This window comes from Tympanuchus pallidicinctus, unplaced genomic scaffold (assembly GCF_026119805.1).
Source record: "Tympanuchus pallidicinctus isolate F22 unplaced genomic scaffold, pur_lepc_1.0 scaffold6, whole genome shotgun sequence".
Lineage (NCBI taxonomy): Eukaryota > Metazoa > Chordata > Aves > Galliformes > Phasianidae > Tympanuchus > Tympanuchus pallidicinctus.
In genome coordinates this window covers 9,237,304-9,259,639 of record NW_026294780.1, presented here as the reverse complement: position 1 = coordinate 9,259,639, position 22,336 = coordinate 9,237,304, and the positions used below count along the sequence as shown (strand labels likewise).

At 42.4% G+C, this 22,336-nt stretch overlaps 4 protein-coding genes across 7 annotated transcripts in view; 3 read left to right on the top strand and 1 right to left on the bottom strand.

The window, feature by feature from the left end:
• Positions 1 to 2,940, top strand: part of LOC128071816 (lysozyme g) — a 157,265-nt gene extending 154,325 nt beyond the window's left edge. The window contains exons 2-6 of one of the 2 annotated variants that reach the window (XM_052664922.1): positions 494 to 567; positions 830 to 931; positions 1,073 to 1,269; positions 1,401 to 1,539; positions 2,444 to 2,940. In XM_052664922.1, coding sequence (XP_052520882.1) covers positions 525 to 567; positions 830 to 931; positions 1,073 to 1,269; positions 1,401 to 1,539; positions 2,444 to 2,577 — 615 coding nt within the window. In that variant the 5' untranslated portion in view covers positions 494 to 524 and the 3' untranslated portion in view covers positions 2,578 to 2,940. The remainder of the gene's footprint in view (positions 1 to 493; positions 568 to 829; positions 932 to 1,072; positions 1,270 to 1,400; positions 1,540 to 2,443) is intronic. The other variant, XM_052664921.1, reaches the window with a different exon arrangement.
• A 5,037-nt stretch (positions 2,941 to 7,977) lies between these two features.
• Positions 7,978 to 11,627, top strand: LYG2 (lysozyme g2). Its single transcript, XM_052664923.1, has 5 exons — positions 7,978 to 8,144; positions 8,640 to 8,729; positions 9,327 to 9,523; positions 10,449 to 10,587; positions 11,340 to 11,627. Exons 1-5 carry the CDS (start codon positions 8,138 to 8,140, stop codon positions 11,471 to 11,473), a joined length of 567 nt encoding a protein of 188 aa, XP_052520883.1. The 5' UTR covers positions 7,978 to 8,137; the 3' UTR covers positions 11,474 to 11,627.
• Positions 11,628 to 12,038: 411 nt separating this feature from the next.
• MRPL30 (mitochondrial ribosomal protein L30) lies at positions 12,039 to 17,619 on the bottom strand. 2 transcript variants are annotated; one of them, XM_052664929.1, is made up of 6 exons: positions 17,498 to 17,619; positions 17,258 to 17,338; positions 16,468 to 16,614; positions 15,528 to 15,601; positions 15,307 to 15,440; positions 12,039 to 14,561 (listed from the first exon to the last, which is right to left on the bottom strand). In XM_052664929.1, exons 1-5 carry the CDS (start codon positions 17,543 to 17,545, stop codon positions 15,308 to 15,310), a joined length of 483 nt encoding a protein of 160 aa, XP_052520889.1. In that variant the 5' UTR covers positions 17,546 to 17,619; the 3' UTR covers positions 12,039 to 14,561; position 15,307. The 2 variants fall into 2 exon arrangements, with proteins under 2 accessions (XP_052520889.1, XP_052520890.1); XM_052664930.1 differs by lacking the exon at positions 12,039 to 14,561 and having other exon boundaries at positions 15,258 to 15,440; positions 17,258 to 17,327; positions 17,490 to 17,587.
• MITD1 (microtubule interacting and trafficking domain containing 1) lies at positions 17,575 to 21,525 on the top strand. Of its 2 annotated transcripts, none has more exons than XM_052664926.1 (7): positions 17,575 to 17,849; positions 18,063 to 18,164; positions 18,279 to 18,415; positions 18,942 to 19,028; positions 19,706 to 19,821; positions 19,951 to 20,011; positions 20,099 to 21,525. In XM_052664926.1, exons 1-7 carry the CDS (start codon positions 17,696 to 17,698, stop codon positions 20,192 to 20,194), a joined length of 753 nt encoding a protein of 250 aa, XP_052520886.1. In that variant the 5' UTR covers positions 17,575 to 17,695; the 3' UTR covers positions 20,195 to 21,525. The 2 variants fall into 2 exon arrangements, with proteins under 2 accessions (XP_052520886.1, XP_052520885.1); XM_052664925.1 differs by having other exon boundaries at positions 17,751 to 17,839.
• The last annotated feature ends 811 nt before the right edge of the window (positions 21,526 to 22,336 follow it).

Below are 22,336 nucleotides of genomic sequence, written 5' to 3'. Positions count from 1 at the left end.
TGTGTGAGCCCATCTCCCCTGGCTTCCTTAACAGCTGACCAGAGTATGGTTCACCCTGAAGCAGCCATCCACAATAACTAAGACAAAGTGCAGTTTGCAAGTGCCTGTTTTCTGAGTATAAAGCCTTAGATTCAGGCAAAGCTACCTCAGTGTGGTGAAGGTGCTTGTATAGAGACTATGGGCACAGGATGAGGGCATTTGGAGTGGAAGCACAACAGCAAAGAGCACTGAGCATCATTCATTTTATTCTTTATTTGATTTTTCATCAACTAAATATTGGAGCTGGAGGTTGGTTACTAAGATGTTGCTGAAGATGTGGGCTGGAAGCATTGCAGCTTGGTTTGTGCCAGAAGAGAGACGTGACTGCACTTCTATATCACTTTGTGTATCCAACCGAGAGACATAAGCCATCAATTCAGAAATGATTTATTTGTGTTAAATCAGCGAGCACTGAGACAGGATCATTCCTTCACGTTTGCTGATTGATTTTCCAGATTGTTTTGCGTGCTCGGAAGAACGACCCCATGCACCTGGTGCTCACGCTGCTGGGCTTCACCGCCCTCCTGGGTAAGTCAGCATCCTGCTGCCCCTGTGCGTTCATCCCTTGAGCAGCCCCAGATTAACGTGCCTCCCCATCTCCCCTTCCCAAATCTCGATTGTTATCAAATTGTGTTGGGACATAAAGTGCTCACTTCTCCTGCAAGTCTTGCTGAAGAAGAGGTTACCTCTGAGGGGTGGGTGGGTGCAGGACACAAGGCGCAGGGTGCAAGTTGCAAAGTGCAGGATGCAGAGTGCAGGACGCTTACGTCTTTTCATACAACATTTTCAGGTATGTGCCAGGCCCGCACGGATTGCTATGGCAATGTAAACAGAATCGATACCACGGGTGCTTCATGCAAAACCGCAAAACCGGAGGGCTTAAACTACTGTGGTGAGTCTTACACTTCAGTTGGATTGCTCTCTTCCACAGAAGCACAATAATCTCAAGTCCTTTGTATTTTCAAAATGCATAACCCTATAGGCAAGGTCTACCTCCTTTCTGAGATGAGACATCTTTTTGTTTTCGTTACAGGAGTTCAAGCTTCGAGAAAGATTGCTGAACGGGACCTAGGAAATATGAATAGATACAAAATACTCATTAAGAGAGTTGGTGAAGCATTATGTATTGAGCCTGCTGTGATTGCTGGCATCATCTCTCGGGAATCTCATGCTGGCACAATACTGAAGAATGGCTGGGGTGACAATGGAAATGGATTTGGTTTAATGCAGGTATTTGCTGATGCTCCAATAAAACCTAATGAAGTAATGTCATACAAATAAAAGTAAGCCCCAATTACATATCTCCCATTACTGCAGTGAAATGCCTTTTTTTTTTTTTCTTTTCTTTTTAATATTTCCAGGTTGACAAAAGACACCATAAAATTGAGGGAACGTGGAATGGAGAAACCCATATCAGGCAGGGCACAAGAATACTTATTGACATGATAAAGAAAATACAGAGAAAATTCCCTCGTTGGACAAGGGATCAACAGCTAAAAGGTAATGTACAGACCACAGATTTTGTCCAGGAGAGAAGAAAAACTTCAGGACAAGTACATAGTGAATGATTTTATAGAATCATGATTTGGGCAGGAAGGTACCTTAACAACCACCTACCTTTATCCACCTGCCATGGGCAGGGATCTTCCACTAGATCAGAATGCTCAGAGCCCCATCCATACATCTTGGCCTCATCATCCTCTGAGTAAAGAACTTCCCCTTAACATCTAATCCAGCTATTTTAGTTGAAAACTATTCGCCCTTGTCCTGTTATTATCAGACTATGTAAAAAGTCAGTCTCCCTCCTGTTTGCAAGTTTCCTTTCAAATACTGGAAGGCCACAATGAGGTCTCCCCAGAACCTTCTCTTCTCCAAGCTACACAAGCCCAGTTCCCCCAGTCTTTCTTAGTAGGAAAGGTGCTCCAGCCCTTCAGCCATCCTCATGGCCTTCCTGTGGACCACTTCAACAGCTCCGCATCACTCTTGTGTTGGGGGCCTGAGACCTGGACACAATGCTCTAGATGGGGCCTCACGAGGGCAGAACAGAAGGGGACAATCACCTTCCTCTCTGCTGCTACCCCTCTTCTGATGTAGCTCAGGATACTGTTGGCCTTCCAGGCTGAAAGAGCACATTGCTGAATCACGCCCAGCTTTTTGTTCACCATGACCTCCAAGTTCTCTTCCTCAGGGCTGTTTTCAGTGGGTTTTTCTTGGCCTTTTTGAACATCATTAGGTTCATGTGGGCCCACTCCTCAAGTCTGTCTATGTCGCTTACGATGGCATCCCTTCCTTCTACTGTATCACTCATTTTGGCATCATCCCCACACTTGCTGAGGGTGCACTCTCTCAAACTGTCAGGCTGGAATTTTAAATCTGCATTACTCCCTTGTGTGTTTCATTTTAGGTGGCATTTCTGCCTACAATGCTGGCACTGGAAATGTCCGAAGCTATGACAGAATGGACATCGGCACTCTCCATGATGACTACGGCAATGACGTGGTTGCTCGAGCCCAGTATTTCAAGAAGCATGGATACTAGGCTGAGGCAACCATACCAAGTGATTTACCTACCATCACCTAAACAGCCACCAAAACACAAGAGAAGCTACATACTGCAAATCCATAGAGATGCACATGTTACAGGAACAAAAAAAACGCAGGCTAAAACTCACATCTTTAAAAACAATATTCAGTAGGACCCTGGTCATGCGGTTTTTCTTTAAAAGCAACAGGCATTTTTCAAAGATGCCTGATACTTACTTAATATAATTATGTAGTCACTTTTTCTGAATTCCAACTTTTCATAAAGATACATAGACCACAGTTGGATTTTTCTGTCACTTCTCAGTCATACAGAAATAAGCAAACAGAAAATTAATAAACATGTTATTAGCAAAAGAAACCAGACTCCAAGATATTTGTATTTTCATCTGTGATAACAAAGTTTGGACAAGTAATGTTAATATTAGCAGATAATGAAGCTGAGAAGAGAATGGGAAAACGACCTGCTGGCACTAGTAGACAGCCAGCTGAACATGAGCCAGTAGTGTGCCCAGGTGGCCAAGAAGGTCAGCTTGTATCAGAAATAGTGCAGCTGGCAGGAGCAGAAAGGTTATTATCCCACTGTACTCAGCTCTGGTGAGGCCACAACACAAGTGCTGTGTTCAGTTTTGGGCCCCTCATGACAAGAAAGACATTGAAGCCCTGGAGCACGACCAGAGAAGGGCAACAAAGCTGTGAGGGGTTTGAAGCACAAATCTGATGGGAAGTGAATGAGGGAACTGGGATTGTTCAGTGGAGAAGAGGAGGCTCAGGGGAGACCTCCTCATTCCTACAGTCACCTGACAGGAGGTTGTGGAGTGGTAGATGTCAGCCTCTTCTCCCAGGTAACAACGAGAGGATGAGAGCAAATGGCCCCAAGCTGTGCCAGGGGAGGTTCAGGAAAATTAGGAATATTAGGATATTAGGAAAAATTCTTTCTTAGAAAGAGTGCTGATGCAGTGGCACAGTCTGCACAGGGAGGTGGTGCAGTTACCATCCCTGGAGGTGTTCCAGAACCGTGTGGATGTGGCACTGAGGGACGTGGTCAGCGGGCATGGTGGGAATGGACTGATGGTTGGACTAGATGATCTGAGAGGTCCTTTCCATCCTTAATGACTCTAAGATCCTATAAGTTGACTTAATATACCAATGAGATGGCTGCAGGCCTCACAGCAGACATTCACAGCAGACATCCCTACATATGGGCAGGTAATGACTTCCCAATCTCCTCATCCATGCCACTGAAGTGGGTTTGATTCCCACACCTGTGGATAGAATCAAAACTCCAGCGTTCATCACCTCCTGCCCTGTGGTACAAAGGCAACTGCCACATTAGGAGAGATTACAGAGTATCATCTACAAAATGTGATGTTTTCAGGCTCACCAACACCAGAAAGGCCTCAGATAAGGATTGTGCTTAGCTCAGCAAACATGGGGACCAACTGAAAAGCAGCCAAAGCAGAGCAACCATCATGATCAGAAGAGAGGAAACTGTGACCTGAAAAGATGAAAGAACTGGGGTGGGTTAAGTGGGAGAACATGTACTAAGGACAGGTGTATGTGTAACTATGCAACAGATGACCTGGAAGAGGAAAGCAGGAAATGGTTTGTCACGCCTGAGCGGACAGAGGGAAAGCAAATACACATCCATAAATGTGGAAATGTTTAGTATATCCCACTATTTGCTTTCATTTTTAATCAGCAATGAATATAAAATATTAAGTATTGCTCTTTAGTATTTATTTTATAAGAATGGCCTTCGCTACACTTAGCTAAGGCCATGAACAAGACTTCCAAGATACCTAAAAACTTATTTAAAACCTCAGCACAATTTGCAAGACACAAACTTGCAGAAATTAACTTACTACAAAAGACGCTGATATTTGTGCTGACTGTGTAAGTCTCACTTTTAAGTCCTGTTGCACTCTCCAGCTCAGGGCTTCTTTGTTGCAGATGTGACATGGAGAATTTCTGCAGAAACCACAGGGGACTTTGAAACAAAACAATAAATGAAACCAGGAGGGTTATGAAATGACTGGTGCTACTTGTTTCCTTTAACAGAACTCCTTTGGGAGTTCTCATTCTCAGCATCTGTGTCTCAACATCTTTTTGATTACGTAAATGTTGCACTATAAAATTGAGTTTTGCTACACCAGTGTCTGAAGTTCATTTCTTAAATACGAATGGTTATCACAGAAAGAAAAAGAAATTACTAAAGCAGTGGCTAAGAATCACGTGTCATGAATGGCACGAGGGGAATGGCATGCATCATGGGTGGTTAACTGAGGGGACTACACTATCTAGAAATTACATTGCAAATAGTAAAAATGTTCCACTAGATCCAAACCACCCCATCTCCACATTCAGTACTGAGAAGCATAGGATTCTGCCATGCATACATTTAAAACAACAAGGAGGACAAAAAACCAACAGAATTGTCTGCAGCAATAAAATATTTTCAGGACAGCCTACTCAGAAATTTTATTCCAAAAAAGCTATAGCAATTTTGTGATTCTTGTATGATTCTTGATGAAATACAGAAAAGGCCTACAGGTATATTCTTAATTTGCTTTGTGCTGCTTAATCATTAGTTTGTATTAGTTTGTATAAGAAGTCAAACAGGAAGGGCCCAGTTTGACTTCTTTGGGTCCCTCCTTTACAAGGAGCTCTTCTATTAAGTGTATTCTAAATCTCCTAACTACTCAAGAAAAAAGACTTGAACATTTTAAATGGATGAGTTCCTCCCTGCTGAAGATGAACAAGAGCTACAAATGATATAAACGACAGCTGCCTTCACTTGTGGCTGAAACCTGCCCAGGGTTACCCAACCTTTGCTGTCTGACTCGGGATGTCTTACTCTGTCTGCAGCTGTCTAAACTCTGCAAAGGTGGACAGAATGCACCCAATGACAGCCTGAGCAAAAGTGAATCCAGTAGAAATAAGTTAAGCCATGGTCTTACAGTTAAAAAAAACCGAACTTCTAACTACAGTAAAGAAGCAGGTAAATACAGGCATTCATCTCAGCAGCATGATGTCAAAATAAATCACACTACTCATTGCCTCTTCCCGCTCAGCTTTGTCATTAGTTGACAGATGGATGCAGCCCCCTTTGTCCAGCAGATGGATGCAGCACGCCCTTTTGAAGCTTTGGCAGGGAGGGGTGAAATGGTGAATTTTATCAGGTGAAATGTTGCAGGTGAGCCATAAATCCCTTCTATGCTGGGAACCTGTTCTAGGAATTGTCTTTAACTGCCATAAAATTTGCTTCTGAAAAATGCTGGGGGAGGCCTGACTCTGCAGTCATCACTGCAGCTTTTCAGAAATTAGTTTCTGCAAAAGGCCCTGGCTTAATAAATCACAGAATCACAGGGTTCGAAGGGGCCTCAAGAATCACGAATCTCCAACCCCTCTGCCACATGCTGGGCCACCAAACTTCACATTTTATACTAGACCAGGCTGCCCAGGGCCCCATCCAACCTGGCCTTGAACACCTCCAGGGACGGGGCATCCACAACCTCTCTGAGCAGCCTGTTCCAGCACCTCACCACTCTCTCTGTAAAGAATTTCCCCTGACATCCAAATGTTTTGTTTGTGGAAATCAAATGCAGCTCACTTCGCTTTCTCCCCTCTTCCTGCTTTCCTTTGGGCTTTTCCACTTCCAATAGATGATCAGCAAAATGAAATGAGTCCTTGGGTCATGTCTCCTTGCATTCCCCTAGCCTTCAGATTGTCCCTGGCAATGCCAGCATCAGCTCTGGCCATTAGCATGGCTGCACGTTTATGACAGGCGTAACCCAGAGATGCTGGGAGGGGAAGAAGTCTCCTGGCCGGCTGTGTTTGCCAGTGCTGCTCAGCGGTGAAGCCATCTCCATAGCAGGAAGCTTTCACTTATCACCAGTTTCAAGGCAGAAACCAGTTTTAAGGAAGAGCAGCCAGAATTAAGAAGAACAGTATCTGAAACTGGAAGTTACTGAATGCCTCAAGCAACAGCAAGCAAAAGGGGAATCCGGGACACAAACCACATATGAATGGCTGCCCAAAGCCACCCCTGTACTGCTGATATATCAGCACAGAGCACAACATCAAAGAGCCACATCCTTGGTGACAAGCAAGCCATGGATGCCTGCCTGGGCAGCCTGTGCCACTGCCTCACCACTCCTGAGAAGAAATCTTTTCCTGATATCCAACCTGAACCTCACCTGGTGCAACTTGAGGCCATTATCTCTGCACTGTCACTGTTACCTGGGAGAAGAAGTGAATCTTCCACCTCACTACAGCTTCCTTTCAGGCTGTTGTAGAGAGCACTGAGGTCTTTTCTGAGCCTCCCTTTCTCCAGACTAAACAATTCTATTTCCTTCAGCTGCTCCACACGCTTTGTTTTCTAGAGCCTTTACCAGCTTCATTGCTCTTCTCTGAACATATTCCAGAAACTCAATGCCTTTCTTGTAGTAAGAAGTCCAAAAATGAGCACAGTATTAGAGATGTTACATGTGAGATTCTGTGGATCCCCCCTGCCTCAATTACTATGACGCAGAAGTAATGCAGTACATCTTTTTCTATTTTCCCCCATCAATAACAGAATAGCAGCACAAGCCATTCAGAGTTTACACTAAATCATCTTTAGTGAGATTCTCAATTTTCAGTGTTTGTCATTTCTGTATGAGTATATGTGCTCTATATTGCTGCCTGTCTAAAATATTTCAGTGTGTTTCAGCTTCCTTCAACTTTCCTCATAACCATAAACATGACAAGCTCCATGTAGGGACTGTGGAATTTTTCCATCTGGTTCTTGACTTACAGTAGAATCATAGAATCTTTAAGATTGGAAAAGACTACTAAAATAAGTCCAATGATCAATCATCTAGTCCAAGTATCAACTTGAGGTATCAGTAACAGTATATGCAAAGGTTACAGAATCAAATCTTTCAAGACAATGACACAGAATCAGTTCCCTAGCTTACATTGTGAAGAGCTGATCAAAGGGTGGAACAGCATTTCAGCCCCACGAAATGAACATGGGCAGAGGTGCATTAGCAGATGAAGAGGGATGGGGAGATCTGCCATCCAGTGGTTTCTTTCTTACTCCCAAACAGTTGCCATGGTTCTGCTGCATGCTACCTGGTTACCTGGGTCTGTGTTTGAGAGGGAATAAAGCCAGGAAACTCACTCACTCTGCACACCCACATTTTCAGCAGTGGCAGCTCTGTTATGTGGTAGTGCTGCTGGGTCTTTGCCTACAATAACTTCACAAATCCAAAAGCTCAGATTCCTCCTTCTGCGCTTGTCATCATTCCAGAAACTGGAATTGTTTTCAGATAAGGCTCCTCCTACTTCCAGTCAGCATCCAGCTTTTGAACTCAATTATGTGTTATTTCCTTTTTCAAATGGTAGCTGAAACAGAAACCCTGCTGCATTTGGGTGGAGGCTGCTGGATACTGCCCTTCTCCCATAAAAGCCCTGCCATGAAGGAAGTCCTGAGGCAGCTGTGCCCACAACTATAACATACACACAGCTCAAGCAAATGCCCAGAGACGGTGGGGAGTCATCCTGCAGCAAACATGTCAGGTCGGTGGCATTTCTCTGATACTCTTCTAAATAATTCATTGTATGAAAGCTTCTTTTCTACTGACTACTCAACTCAGGCTGGCATTGCTCCTCTCCTTCACTGTTTGCATTTTACCTTACACAACAGCACGTTTAGGCAACAGATAAATGTAGATACGTTGCACATAAGGTATTCACAGGATGCTCTCCATGATTTTTCTTGTTGATGAGAAAGCAAACTGTAACTAAGTTGTGCAGGCTTTCTTTTGAGTCTCAGAGATTTTTTATTTTGGAATGGAAAACACCCTTTGGAGATGCCAACTGAGTTTCAGACAAGCTAAAATGATCTAAAACTAGAGGAAATGAATTGTGCACAAATACAATACCACAAGAGCACCTCCTCCAATAAAAGCCCAGGCTAGTATCTAAATTATACCTATCAGTTTCAGCTGTGGATCTGAAAATATGCCATACGCTGCTCTGATGTGACATCTCACTGTATATGTTGCCCTTTAGGCTGTTCTAATTTCTATGGGAACATAGCAAATGTTGAAACAACTGGCGCATCAGAGAGAACTGCGAAGCCGGAAGGTCTGGACTATGCAGGTGAGTGCTATCTCAGTCCTTCTCCTACCTCACACCCACACATGGGCTCAGGGCAAACCCGAGCCCTTGGCTGTTGGTCAGAGCTAAGTGAGTGGTATTTGCATTGCTGTCAGAGATCTTATTTGGGTGCACAAATTATGTTGAGATTGGAGTCACCTTTGAGATGCTGCCAAGAATATTCAAGACTACCACAGAGAAAACGCAAGGTTTGCTGAGCATGTTCATCAAGCCCATTTTTCTCTCTCTCTCCCTTAGAAGGGCTTCCCTCGTGACCTAAAGTTCTGAAAGCTTCCCTAGCATAGTCTTAAATTAAAATAAGTAAATCTTCTGGAACTAATCCAACCAAAGGCTTGGACTTAAAGCAGACCCACTGTTTAGTTTGCACACTAGAGAAATGCACTGTTTTTGAAAAAATATCTTTATATCAGCCATCTGTTGACAACTAGGCTACTTCACTGAAATTAGTCAATTTCGTCACTGTTTCCCTCTTAAGAGATTCAGAGGGATTCAGAACGTTGGCTCAGTCAGAAGAGCCATTAGAAAATTTTGTTTCTGATTGTAAAAATGAAAATAAAAATGATATATGTTGTGCTGTAGGAGTTGCTGCTTCAGAGAAGATTGCTGAAAGAGATTTGAAGAATATGGACAAATATAAAGAAACTATTACAAAAGTGGCCAACAGCAAGTGCATTTCACCATCTGTGGTTGCTGCTGTTATCTCTCGAGAATCACATGCTGGGACAGCACTGAAGGATGGCTGGGGTGACCATGGAAATGCATTTGGTTTAATGCAGGTATGGCCAACCCTTTCAAAACTCAGTGGCCCAAACTGGGTGCAGCGTCAACCAGAAGGTTTTCTTTCCTTTCACTGCTATTTTCAGACAACTTTTCAGTCAGAATAAAGCAGCGCTGATCCATTTTCCAGCTGCCAGCATCAGGGGAGAGATGCTGGAAAATATCAGGGCAAGAACAGCCTGAATCTACACAGTGAAACTGCCGCTTGCTTCCCAGAGCTCTTTGGGAACAAGGAGATTGTTTCTATTTCATATGTTAGATAATTAATCTTGTTTCAAAAAGCACTTTTTAAACTAAGTGCAGAGACCCAGAGGCTGTAGCTACATGCAGTCAGGTTAATTACTCTTTATGTACCATGGGACTCAACTAGTAGGGGTCTTGCTTCATTATTCATGCCTCACTAGTTTGCCAACTTGCACACTTATCTGTACAACCATAACCATGTGCTTCATGTGTTCAGATACACTGTCATAAAAGCTCCGGCCCTCTCAGGGCTGCACTGTGTTGTGGGTAAGATGCAATGCTGCTCCTGCTGCCCTGGGAAGAGAACAGGGATGGAGCCAGGAGTCACCCCCAGGGAAACAACATTTTGGGCACCCTTGGTGCAGATGGGGAGGACAGGAGCAGTTGTCTTGCACCTGAAAAAGCTTATGCAGCAGTAACATGGCTTTTGGCACCTTTGCAGCAAGTTACCTCAGTTTTATAAGGCTCTGATAGACAGAGGTGGGAAAGACACTCCTGTCCACTGCCCCCATAGTTTGCTGTTCATATGTATCTGCTGGCTTTGCCCCTGCCTTGGGCTGAGCTCACTTGCTCTTTCTTACCAGAACAGGTAAAGATCAAAACAAGTACAGGCAGCCTAAAAGTGCTGAAGAACTCTGAACAAATAGCATTTATCTTGTGTGTTGATATTCCTGTCTTCAGGTTGACAAACGGTACCATCAGATTCATGGGGCATGGAACAGTGAAGAGCATATAAAACAAGGCAGAGACATTTTGTGTCACTCAATAAATGATATTCAGAAAAAATTCCCAACATGGAGTAAGGAGCAGCAGCTCAAAGGTAGGTCTTTATCAGCTTTAAAATGTCAACTTTATAACAATCCATACGCATAAAAGTCAAGAATGGTAATGCTGTCAAACCAAGCACTTAGAAAACTAAACACATCCTGGTTACCCTGTTAGTTTTATTAGTGTGTGGAATAATATTTCATGATACTCACTAAAAGGAAAAATGCCATTATCTTTCTAGCAAGCTTTTGGAAAACTTGACAAATATCATTATGTTTTCAGCTGCAAGAAGTAAGGTGTTTTTTTCTTCCCCATCTGCCTGTTTGCTTTTTTTTGTATTTCTATATCTACTTATAAAAAGCTGTCATTTCACAACTCCAAAGAGAGACTATCAATTTCTGAACAGTATGGTTCTCACTGAAGGAAACATGGTTCATTCCCAGACACTGATCACGGCTGAAGCCATCATTATGGTTGGCCCCTTCCTATCCAGCTATGATACAAACGTACCTGATGTTATCAACATCACAAAAGGAAGCAATACTACAAAAGAAGATGTTAGATTTGCAAAATACAGCAAAGAAACAATGATCACTAAGCCTGGATGTAAACCATAATTCCTTAACAATGCTAAAATGCAAATGAAACACGTCGGTGATGAAAACAGCTGAAAATGGTAACATTGCAGCCAAAAAATACTGGTAAAAAGACACCAACAAACTCAAGCGATACACTCAGGTTGTGACTTTTATTTGTTTACTGAGGAAATACTACCTTTGCTTGAGTGTTTCTTTCTCATTTCAGGTGGGATTTCAGCCTATAATGCAGGAACGAGAAATGTCCAGACCTATGAAGGAATGGATGTTGGCACAACACACAACGACTATGCCAACGATGTGGTTGCAAGAGCCAAGTTCTTTCAGAGACATGGATACTGAGAAAGATATCTGAGTCATTATACAATACTTATGGCAAATGCTTTTACATTACCAAAATTGCAAATTGTTAGTCAGTAGGTGATTTTGTTGCCTATTTTGTACTGCTGTTAGACACGCATATTGATCAATAAAATCCAAAGCTGCTCCTGTTAAACAGCATTATGACTCCTTCCTGCAGCATTAATTTGCTACCTGAGAAATTACAAGAGATGAAGACTGCTTGAATCTTTTTTGAAGTGAAAAAAAAAAAACAATGGCAAAAGATAGGTTACAGTTTGGTTCATTAGCTACCTTTTATTCTTTTTCACCTTAGCAGAGCAAATCATTGAAGGCAAACACCAGTCCTTGCAATATACTGTATACTTACATGTATACAAAAGTACTGTATACTTTTAATCTGCTACAAGAGTGTATCTCAGTGTGTCACTCCCTCTTAGATTTATTGCTCTGTTATCAAACACATACTAAAGCATTTGGAGAACCTTAGCTTCAGAGCTGTTGGTTTGCATCAGCTATTTCAAGACAAAGGGGAGAAAAGAAGGAAGTTTAGAATAGCTAAAAGAACAGCAGCAAGTGTATCACTAGGAGCTACAAAAGATAATGAATACTGTGGGGGTTTTTCAACCATGCATTTTTATAGTTCTATTACAGATCTTTCATATTTGTCATTTAAAATATCCTCAGCAAAAGAATTTTCAAAAATCTTCTTAAAATAGTGCATTTCTACATATGTATGTTTCTATATTGGTACCAGACATTGCACCAAAGATTTGTTTGATTCATTTTAATATATTTCAAGTTCTATGGCAAGCAGACATAGCGAATCAATCCTGTCCAACAAGCAAGCCTAACACAAGCTAGCAATGTGCCCAAGTAGCCAAGGAGGCTGAAGACACCCTGGACTGTATGAACAAAAGCGCAGCTCCGCTGAAGGAAGAGATTACTTGCATCTGCTGAGCACTCTCCAGTTCATTTCTAGAACAGAGCTGTTTTGGGCAAAGGGAAGACAAATGAAGTAGAGTGAGGTTGGCAGCAGAGAGCCCCCAGGGTGCGTGGGGCTGGAGGACTTGTCTCATGAGGCAGGACAGCTTTGGGAGGGAATGCCTCGTATCTGGGAGGGATAATGGAGGGGATGGAGCCAAGCTCCTCACAGCGGTGGAAGGTGGGAGGATAAATGACAACAGGCATGAGCTGAAAGAGAAGCTCACACAGGGTAAGACTGTATTCTGCATCTGCATCTTTCCCCCATGAGCATAGCTGAGCTGTAGAGCAGGATATTGGACCAAAGACCTGCAAGGTACCTTCCAACCTGAATTATTCTCCCATCTTATGTCAGCTTCTTTGTTCCCTATGCAAAAAGCCTGTATCTCTTACCTGTGCTTCAGGAGGATTTACATGGGGACTATGTTAACACACAGTAGCTTTTTGCACTTTGTTCGGCTCAAGTTTTACACCTGAGGATAAATCTTTAGAGAACTTATGTTTACACACAGAAAATCTGAGAAATTCTCACTGCAAGCTGTTGCGACCTTAGAGCAGATAGTATTTCAGAAACAACCAAACTGACACATATGTTAAAAATGTTAAGAAAATGTAATTTCTTTTCTCATGAAAACTGACAGTCTGTCAATGGCATACATTTCTTGTAGCTAATCCTTACCCATAAAGAATAGGAACTGTCCCAAATGTTTTCCATTTTCTGCACTTGGGAAGCAGGGACTAGCTCTGCTCTATCACAGGCAGTTTATCAAATACATAAGCTGTGCACAGTACTAAGCTAGCCTGGTCATTAATACATCTTTTTCAGTTTACATTTCAGTACTTCTGAAGGTTGCAGTGTCTGTACAGTGAATTGAGAGATCTGTATAGTAACAGAGAGAGATCCTGTATTTGTATATGTTGTGTAAAACAAAACTGGCAGTGCACCCTCTGTTGGAGATTCACCAGGCTGCACTGCTGCAGACACATCCCAAACACACTTGCTAAGACTTTAGAATCCCTGGCTTTGTCAGTTTAGGCTACTATTCCTAGAGCAGGCCTTGTATCTGCTGTCCCTCAGCAACAAGGCAGATGAACAACATGTCCTTCATAAGGGCTGAAACTTCACCTTTACCAAGCACCTCCCTGTGGGAATGCAGAAACCACCATACAAACTGCAGTTACACTACAGCACAAGATGTTGTGCAGACACTGAAATGAAGGACAGAGAACAAAAAAAAACAACACACAATTTATCTGTCTCATTTTTTCCCTTGCTACTCTATATCCTTCAGTCTTTTCTGTGTCCTGATTGCAGCCTGTAGTTTTTTGAGAAACTGAGGTTTTTCAACTCAACCCACATCTGTCTTTGGCCTGTCTTCAGGGGCCATCTCACCCTTTAATGTACTACTATATCCTATCCTTTGCCTTTTTTCTGCACACAGCATATCTAGCTGTTATGTCCTTCTACTGATAATGTATACTCCTTAGAACTTCTACAGGCTTTTACTCTTCCTTGCAAGCATGCAGAAAGGATAAACATTCATTTTCAGCCACTGTATCCCTCTGATCTTTCCACAACATACAGTAATTAAGATTAGCTCCTCTACAATGTCTCTAGTGTGGGAGAGGCTCACAGCACAATAAACGATGGAATTTATGCTTGCTGGAATGAAAACTACTTTATCACTTGATATAGCAGCAGCTTCCTAATTTTAGCCACAATTCTTAAATAGTAAATAAAAGCAGTCTTTAAATCATTGCACACAGTACTATCCAAGACACTCCAGTGAAAGGTCTTATTTTTTATGCTTGGAGCTCTTAACTGCTAACTTGCATCAAACAAATACGCTTCAGGGTTTCCAGATCTCTGTTAGCAGGTGAAAAGCATTAACCTTCATAAAGACTACAAAAAAAAAAAAGTGAAAAAAGTGAAATCAAAAGAAAGCTGGCCATCAGGGTGAGGAGGTGACTGTTCCCCTCTGCTCTCCAATCATGAGCCCCTTCTTCTACCCCCAGTCTGGGGCCTCTAGCACAAGAAGGATGCGGAAGTGTTAGAGCAGGTCCAGAGGAGGGACACAAAGATGATTGTAGGGCTGGAGCACATCTCCTATGAAGAAAGGTTGAGGAAGTCGGGCTTGTTTAGCTTGGAGAAGAAAAAGCTCTGGAGCACCCTCATTGTGGCCTTCCAATACTTAAAAGGCGAGAGACTTACTTTTTACGTGGTCTAATAGTGATAGGAGAAGGGGGAATGGTTTTAAACTAAAAGAGGGGAGGTTTAAGTGGATGTTAGGAAGTAATTTCTTACTCAGACTGATTAGGTCCTGGCACAGCTGCTCAGAGAAGCTGTGGTGCCCCATCCCTAGAGGGGCTCAAGGCCAGGTTGGATGGGACTCTGGGCAGTCTGAGCTGGTGGGAGGCAGCCTAGCACATGGCGGAGGTGGGGCTAGGTGGGCTGTGAGGTCCCTTCCAGCCCAAGCCATTCTGTGATTCTACAATTCTATTTTAAGATACAGGGCAGGCCAGATGACACTGCCTGCTAAGAAACAAACATGAGATTTGAATAACAGAGGTAAGTCACTCAAATGCCTGCATCAATAAATTGAGCTCTGAACGGACAGTCAGTCAGCGCTCAGGTAACCCATGATCAAAAAAGCTTTTCAATTCCTGCTCTTTTTTTAGTGTAGGAAAGGTGAAGTCATGCACCCTCATTGCAAACCTTTGCTGTTAGCTGCCAAATACACTATCATTAGTTAGATCTGTTCTATGTACATACCAGCTTCCATTTCACACACAAGCTCTTAACTCAGGACTTAAATTATTTATTTTAGAAAACATAATTCCAACCAGCACACCTCATGACTTAATTTCTTCCTGCTCCACGGGTTTCAGACGCTGTTTAATGATAAGCTCTCCCTTGCTTGTAAGAAAGGTGTCTGCCATTTCCTCTTCTGTTGGCAACCCATATGGTAGTTTCAACGGCTGTATTCTACAGATAGAAGAGTGTGTTTAGTAAGGCTCTAGGACTAGAATGGAATTGTATCAGTATTCCAAATTAAACACATAGCTAACAAACCTTATCAGATGTTTAACAACTTTCAGTCTGGAATTCACAGAAGGGATATTTTTGTGCAGTCTTGGTTGATGTGCCTATATAAAGGATAGTACTGGTTTTAAAAACATAGTTCCAAAGTACAAATCTCTGTTCACCAAACTTTTCAGTAACATATAAACCACATTTGCAAATTTAGATTTGGAGAAATAATACTGATGTACTGTGACCAAGATGTGATGATGTAGTATGATGTACTATACATGAAAATATGAAACCAAAGCTTGATCAAACTCATGATTCCAGTAAAATGCCAATTTCAGCTTTATTCCCACTACGTTATCAATATATTCAGATTTCGTCCAAATGTTAGAAATGCCTACACATAAATACAGTGTGAGACTTGCTTCAGTTAGGCCTTAAACTTATCACTTTTTTCCCCTCCAAAATATAATATCAACTAGATGAATTTTTGCACAAAGTGCAATTCTACCTTAAAAAAAAAATTGAATAAATCTGACACGAACTCTTAAATCTGTTTGAGCACTCATCACACCTTTTAGATTCAGAAAACTTTTCATTAATAAAAGAGGTCTATTTGCAATATCTGCTTAATATCACTTAGCGAGAAAACTGAATTTGAAGTATTTGCAAATCTGTTGTTATTATTTTAGCAGAATTCTGAAGATAAAGTTCTCCTCGGGCACTACAGCAATACCACGTATTCATAATCTGAATTCCTACTAACAGCAATTTTCGTTACTGTTCCTATCCGCTCTTACACACATGACCCAGTTCTCAATTATGCTTCATAGTAGCTGTAAAACAATCCAAGTTTTGTGACTGCATAAAAAGCACACAACAGCAACAAGAAAAATCAAGAACAAAACAACATCTGAATTCTACCCTGTGTTTCTGCATCCTGAATGCACATTGTGAGTAAGAATAATCACAACTTCCTTACCTTATCCAGTCCAAGATCATGTATGATCTTCTTCTCCCAATATGGGCGGCCGATTACACTTTTGATCCTAGTAACAATATGAACTTTGTGGGGCTGCTCGGGGTCACCTCCATACTTCTCATGATCTCCAGGCCGTGGCTGAAACACCTAGAGCAAAAAGTTCATAGTTTTCAACCCTCCGAATCACACTTCAGCCTTGGTAAAAATCTAACATCTCCAATTAAATTTCTTTTCATAAGGTCAACTTTCCAAGCGATAGAATCACAGAATCATAGGGGTAGGAAGAGCCCTCTGGAGATCACTGAGTCCACCGCCCTGCTGAAGCAGTTCCCTACTGCAGGTCGCAGGAAAGCGTACAGGTGGGTCTCAAATATCTCCATAGCAGGAGACTCTACAACCTCTTTGCAGCCCGTTCCACTGCTCTGTCACCCCCACAGTAAAGAAGCTCAAATGCAGCTTTTATAGCACTGTGAAAATTATAATGGTTTGCTAATCAATACATTAACTCTGAAGTTAGGCCACATGACAGCACGGACACACGGCGTTCTGTAATAGCACAGCGCTTATGACACGTGCACCTCACAGGACAACCTCTGCTTAGCTTACGAGTCAAAAGTTTTGTCACAGGACTAAGAAACTTTAAGAAGATTTAGGAAAAGTCGAATGCAACTTGGCTTCTGAACCGTTGTGAATAAAGCCGCCACATCAGAGAAGGCCCAGAACGAGCAGGCTGGTATCTCTCTGCCGTAATTCCACGGCTTTCAGCCTCCTCTAGGAGGCCAGAACGTACCGACTCGGGAATTCTCGATTTGGTGAACTTGTGCCGAGCCCATGGCGCGGGCACGATGCCTTCCGGTCTTCTCGCCAGCACCTACCAACAACAAAGCGGTCCCCATTAACTACATCTCACGGCGGCTGTAGAAGAGCCCCCCAGCCGCAGGTCTTCCCATCGCCCACGTCTCCCCGTAAGCAAAAGCCCCGACCGGACCCTCTCCATGCCAGCATACGGTCGCCCCCGCCACCCCCTCACCGCCTTCCAGGCAGCGCCGAGCCGCAACCCGCCCCGGCCCGCCGCCATGTCGGTGTGCAGCCTTCCGGCCGGGCACCGCCACCGCAGCGCTTGGGTTCCGAGGGAGGAAGGGCAGCGGTGAAGAGCAGCCCGCCTCACCGGCCCGGTTTCGATTTCCCCGCGGCTCCTCCTCCGTCCCCACTGCCCGTCGCCGTGCCCATGTCCCGGGCGGGGGGCGATGGCACCGGCGCGCTGGAGCGGGCCGGAGCGGAGACGTTGAAGCGGGCGGTGGAATTGGACCTGGCGTCTCGCTTCCAGGAGTCCCTGGTGTGCTACCAGGAGGGCATCGACCTGCTGCTGCAGGTGGTGAAAGGTACCGGGCTGCGAGCGGGAGCGGGGGACCGTGCGGCCATTAACACCGCGCTGTGTGCCGGTGTTGGACCGCGGCCATCTCGGGGCTCGCCGGGAGACCGCCGGCTGCGATGAGACACGAGTCGGGAGGCTGCGTCGTCCCGCTCCCCTCTCGCCTCTGAGGGACCTGGGGCCTGGCTCTGGGAGAACTCATCTCTGCGGTTCTGGTTGGCAGGAACGAAGGATGAGGCAAAGAAGCAGCGGTACCGGCAGAAAATATCCGAGTACATGACCAGGGCTGAAGACATAAAAAAGTATATTGAGAAGGAGAAGCAAGGTGTGCAGGCACCACTGTCTTGCTCACATTTAAATGTTTGAGGTTACCTGGGGATTATGGCATGATTTTACTGACAAAGGTGCTTTTTTTCTTTTTTTTTTTTTTTTTCTTCAGATGGCAAATACCATAAGCAAATCAGGATAGAGGAAAATGCAACAGGTTTTGGCTATGAGAAGCTTTTCCAGGAGTATCTGACTGAGATTGTTTCTGAAGTATGGGTGGAGGACCCCTACATTAGGCACGTCCATCAGGCAAGTAGATATTCAGAGTTGCATATCACAGAATCAGTACGGTTGGAAAAGACCTCTCAGATCATCCAGTCCAACCTCCAGCCCATCCCCTCCATGCCCACTGACCAGGCCCCTCAGTGCCACATCTATGTGTTTCTTGAATACCTCCAGGGACAGTGACTGCACCACCTTCCTGGGCAGCCTGTGCCACTGCCTCACTGCTCTTTCTCAGAAAGGATTTTTCCTAATATCCAACCTGAACCTCTCCTGACACAACTTGAGGCCATTCCTTCTCATCCTGTTACTCTTACCTGGAAGATGAGGCCAACCCCCATCTCATCACAACCTCTTGTCAGGTTGTAGAGAGCGATAAAGTCAGAAACATCTGAAGCTGTGCTACCATTTCAATCCCTATGTCCTCTTTTATAAGCAGCCTATGTATTTCCTTGAATTCCTGCATTCCAGTCCTGACTGCTGTTCTGCTGTGTTTTAATTGATGTAGCAGCTAAAATAATCCAAGTTACTGAATTACACAAAATTGTTACAGTTGTATAATTTCCTGCGATTCTGTGAGATGCTGGTTAAGGGGCCGTGCAAAGTGAAAACAATCCACCTCCTCACTTCCTATGATGAAGTAAGTGTCCAGGTTTCAATTTCCATTTCTCTGTGTCCAGGTAACACCACACAAACACACCCAGCATGCCTACATGTATACATGAATGTTTATATTTAAATACGAATTTATTCATATTTACAAGTACTTGTTTGAGAGTGGCTTCAATGCCTTCAGTAGAAATCACAGATTAAGAGGAAAAACTGTGATAGCTGAACATTAATAATTTCATAAACTCAGAGTTTTTTCATAACAAATTCTTGGTAATGGGATTTTAAATGGAAAAGTTATTTTGGTGAAAGTTTTTTTTTTTTTTTTTTTTTGTGGAAAATGTTATAAAAAAAAATAATCTCTGTTGAGATACTTATTTTTTCCAACTGCTTGTATAGCTCTCATTTAAGAGCTTTCGGTGAGCTAAAGCTTTCAAACTACCCCTGCATTTATGCTGGCTCAAATAGTAATCTGTGTCTAGCTTTAAGGGGTTGAGTGAGATCTTCCTCCACATACCTTAGCAAGTGTACCTGTAATCTGCCTGCTTCTTATCCTGTCCCATGAAAATGCAAATCTGCCCTCACTCAGATGGCTTTCTTTGGGTTTAAATTATTACTAAAAAGGTTTTGTAGGGGATTTTAGGAAGCGGTGACCAAAAATAGGATATATGTTTTTTTAAAAGAAAGTGTTATCTTTATTTTTAACAGGGCAGTGGGAGGAATCAACAGACAAGTGGCTTGGAAGAAATAAAGCAGTCATTGAGGAATCATGGGATAACACTGAATGTTGCATTTTCATCTTCAATCCATGATCGAGAAATTAGGTGGGTGATATTAAAAAAATTAGTGAATTCCAGTTATTTAAACTAATTAGCCCTAGTTGCTGGGATAATTTCTAATTTTTTTAATTTGGTGTACTCATGGTTTTCAAATTCATTTATTTTTAATAACAGATTCAACAATGGATGGATGATTAAGATTGGAAGGGGTCTTGATTATTTTAAGAGGCCACAGGTAAAAACACTCAAACCTCCTTAATTAATTTCCATGGTAGAATAGCTTATTCTGTGTTACCCATGTCAATTCTCTTAATTTCCATAGGGTCGTTTTAGTATTGGATACTGTGACTTTGACTTGCGACCTTGCCATGAAACAACAGTGGATGTCTTTCATACTAAACATACAAAGAAAATGTAATCAACTGCTTTTATTTTTTTTTTATGAGTGTTTTTATAAGCATAGAAATGTAAATTTGTACCACTTGGGTCCAGCTGTCCATCATCAGAAGCACTCCGGAACAGATACTTGGTCCAGCACTGCTTTTATAATCCATAGATTTAAGGATATTTGTGCCTTTACAGTCTGAGAAAACAGAGCTGTACAATTCTTCCACTCTACTTTTTTATCCTGTGATCTTAGAGAATACAACCCATGTCTAAATACAACCTATGTCTTAAACTTAACATAACTTAAACTTTATGGAGAAGGGGTTTTATACCAGCCTTAGTAATGTTCCTTAAAGGCCTCTTCACTGTTATTTTGCTATTAATTTTGTTTGTCTTGAGCAAATGTTGCGGGTTTTAATTTTAATTGACCACCTCAGAAACATCTGAAGCTGTGCTGCTATTTCAACCCATATGTCCTCTTTTATAAGCAGCCTATGTATTTCCTTGAATTCCTGCATTCTAGTCATGACTGCTGTTCTGCTGTTTTAGTTGATCCCATAATACCTGATTTCACAAACTACAAATAGCCCCATATCTAGCATTCCATTCTCTAAGCTCCTTGCATGCAAAAGTTGTAGTGTTCAGTATGCAGACATATTAGAGTCTTCCTGTACATCTCTCTGAATGATGGATTTGGGGCAGAAAAGATGCAAACAATGTTCTAGCTGTATTCTTTCCAGTATTGCTCATGTATGTTCCTTTATTCCTTGCTGCGTTGTCATATATCTGATTTCTATACTTTGCATTAGGCATGGAAAAGTTGCGTGATCCTCTCCCAGATTTCTCCTGACTTCAGGTTCAGCAAGTTCAGTGTCTGTACTTCTAGTCATGCCAGTCAGAACTGCAATAAGCTATTGCCCTGCTACTGAGCCCTTTAAAAAAAAAAAAAAATAGTAATAATGTTTTTTAAATTACTCCAGAGGTTGCATAACCCAAAACTTTCTTGTTTCTTTTTCCTGTTGTATTTCATTATCCCTCTTTAAGTGTTGCCTCTAACAAAACAGATCTATTCCAAAGCTATCAACAAGAAACTGCTGATCTTTGCCCTGTTTTATGGGTAACAGTTTACCAATGGTCTGGCTTGATGTTTTTGCATAAAGATGTCTCAGTTTTTCAGTGTTGAATCAGACATACTGTGTGCCACAGAAGTTATATGCTACCAGGACCCTCAAAACATTCCATAGAAAGTCCCCGTCTTCCTGCTGAGATAATGGGTGTAGTTACTGTCATTGATTTTATTCAGTTGTACATAACATATGCATATCTTTAATGGGAATAAAGGTTATTTTTTATTATTTGTAATTTAAGTCATCTGTCTAAATTTTTCTACAACTCCAAGAAGCCAGGTAATGTCTCAAAGATCAGCTGTTGATGAGAAGAAGTTCATTGAATGTGAAACTTTGTATGTTTTCACCTAGTCCGGATTTCAGACATACAGGGGCTAAATGAAAAACCACTATCAATATTTCAGATCAACTTTAAATCTTAGTTCTCAGTTAGCAATCGAGATCTTTTAAACTCAGGACTGATGGGTGCCTTATGCTTTCTGCATCCTGTCATACCATATGCTTCTTTATTCCAGTAGTAAGCCCAGTGGTGTGGTCCTGTACTGGTACCACAGGAGGTAACCCTGGTCTTCTCTCTCTTCATTTGTAGACCTTCCTGTGCTTCTGACTGCAAAATATCTAAGGCTACTGATTTCTTCCCATATCTTTTGAATATGCACTATCTGTGTATATCTATACTGCTAGACCCTCAGTGACATACCTGTTACAGTGCAGTGCAGGTTTTCTAAGTTCTTTATCTTTACATAGTTCCCTTAATTGTCAGTAGGAACGCTGTATGAAGAGAAATGGACATAAATGAATAGAAAGTTACCTTCTTCAGCATTTATTTTATCAGAGCAATGTAGGAGCACAGGGTTTGCAATCATTTTACTGATTTCTGGTCATATTCTATGCTGCCACTCATGTATGTAGTTAGGTCAACACCTGGATTGTTCAGGCAAGGCTATGCCTCCTGGTACCAGCTAAAGAGGGAAAAGTGATTGGAATTCTGGTAAAAGAAAAGGGAGAAAGGTAATTGTATTTCTGGTAAAATCAAGGAGTGGTAG

What these genes read in the sequence shown, in the direction of transcription:
- LYG2 (XM_052664923.1), top strand. An exon ending in GGAAGGTCTGGACTATGCAG is followed by an intron (nt 8,730 to 9,326) that starts GTGAGTGCTATC and finishes GTTGTGCTGTAG; the next exon opens with GAGTTGCTGCTTCAGAGAAG. An exon ending in TAAGGAGCAGCAGCTCAAAG is followed by an intron (nt 10,588 to 11,339) that starts GTAGGTCTTTAT and finishes TTCTCATTTCAG; the next exon opens with GTGGGATTTCAGCCTATAAT.
- MITD1 (XM_052664926.1), top strand. Translation starts at nt 17,696, where the DNA reads ATGTCCCGGGCGGGGGGCGATGGCACCGGCGCGCTGGAGCGGGCCGGA. An exon ending in GCTGCTGCAGGTGGTGAAAG is followed by an intron (nt 17,850 to 18,062) that starts GTACCGGGCTGC and finishes TCTGGTTGGCAG; the next exon opens with GAACGAAGGATGAGGCAAAG. An exon ending in ATCCATGATCGAGAAATTAG is followed by an intron (nt 19,822 to 19,950) that starts GTGGGTGATATT and finishes TTTTAATAACAG; the next exon opens with ATTCAACAATGGATGGATGA.
- MRPL30 (XM_052664929.1), bottom strand. Translation starts at nt 17,545, where the DNA reads ATGGCGGCGGGCCGGGGCGGGTTGCGGCTCGGCGCTGCCTGGAAGGCG. An exon ending in AATCGAGAATTCCCGAGTCG is followed by an intron (nt 16,615 to 17,257) that starts GTACGTTCTGGC and finishes TTTTTGCTCTAG; the next exon opens with GTGTTTCAGCCACGGCCTGG. An exon ending in ATGATCTTGGACTGGATAAG is followed by an intron (nt 15,602 to 16,467) that starts GTAAGGAAGTTG and finishes TCCTTTATATAG; the next exon opens with GCACATCAACCAAGACTGCA.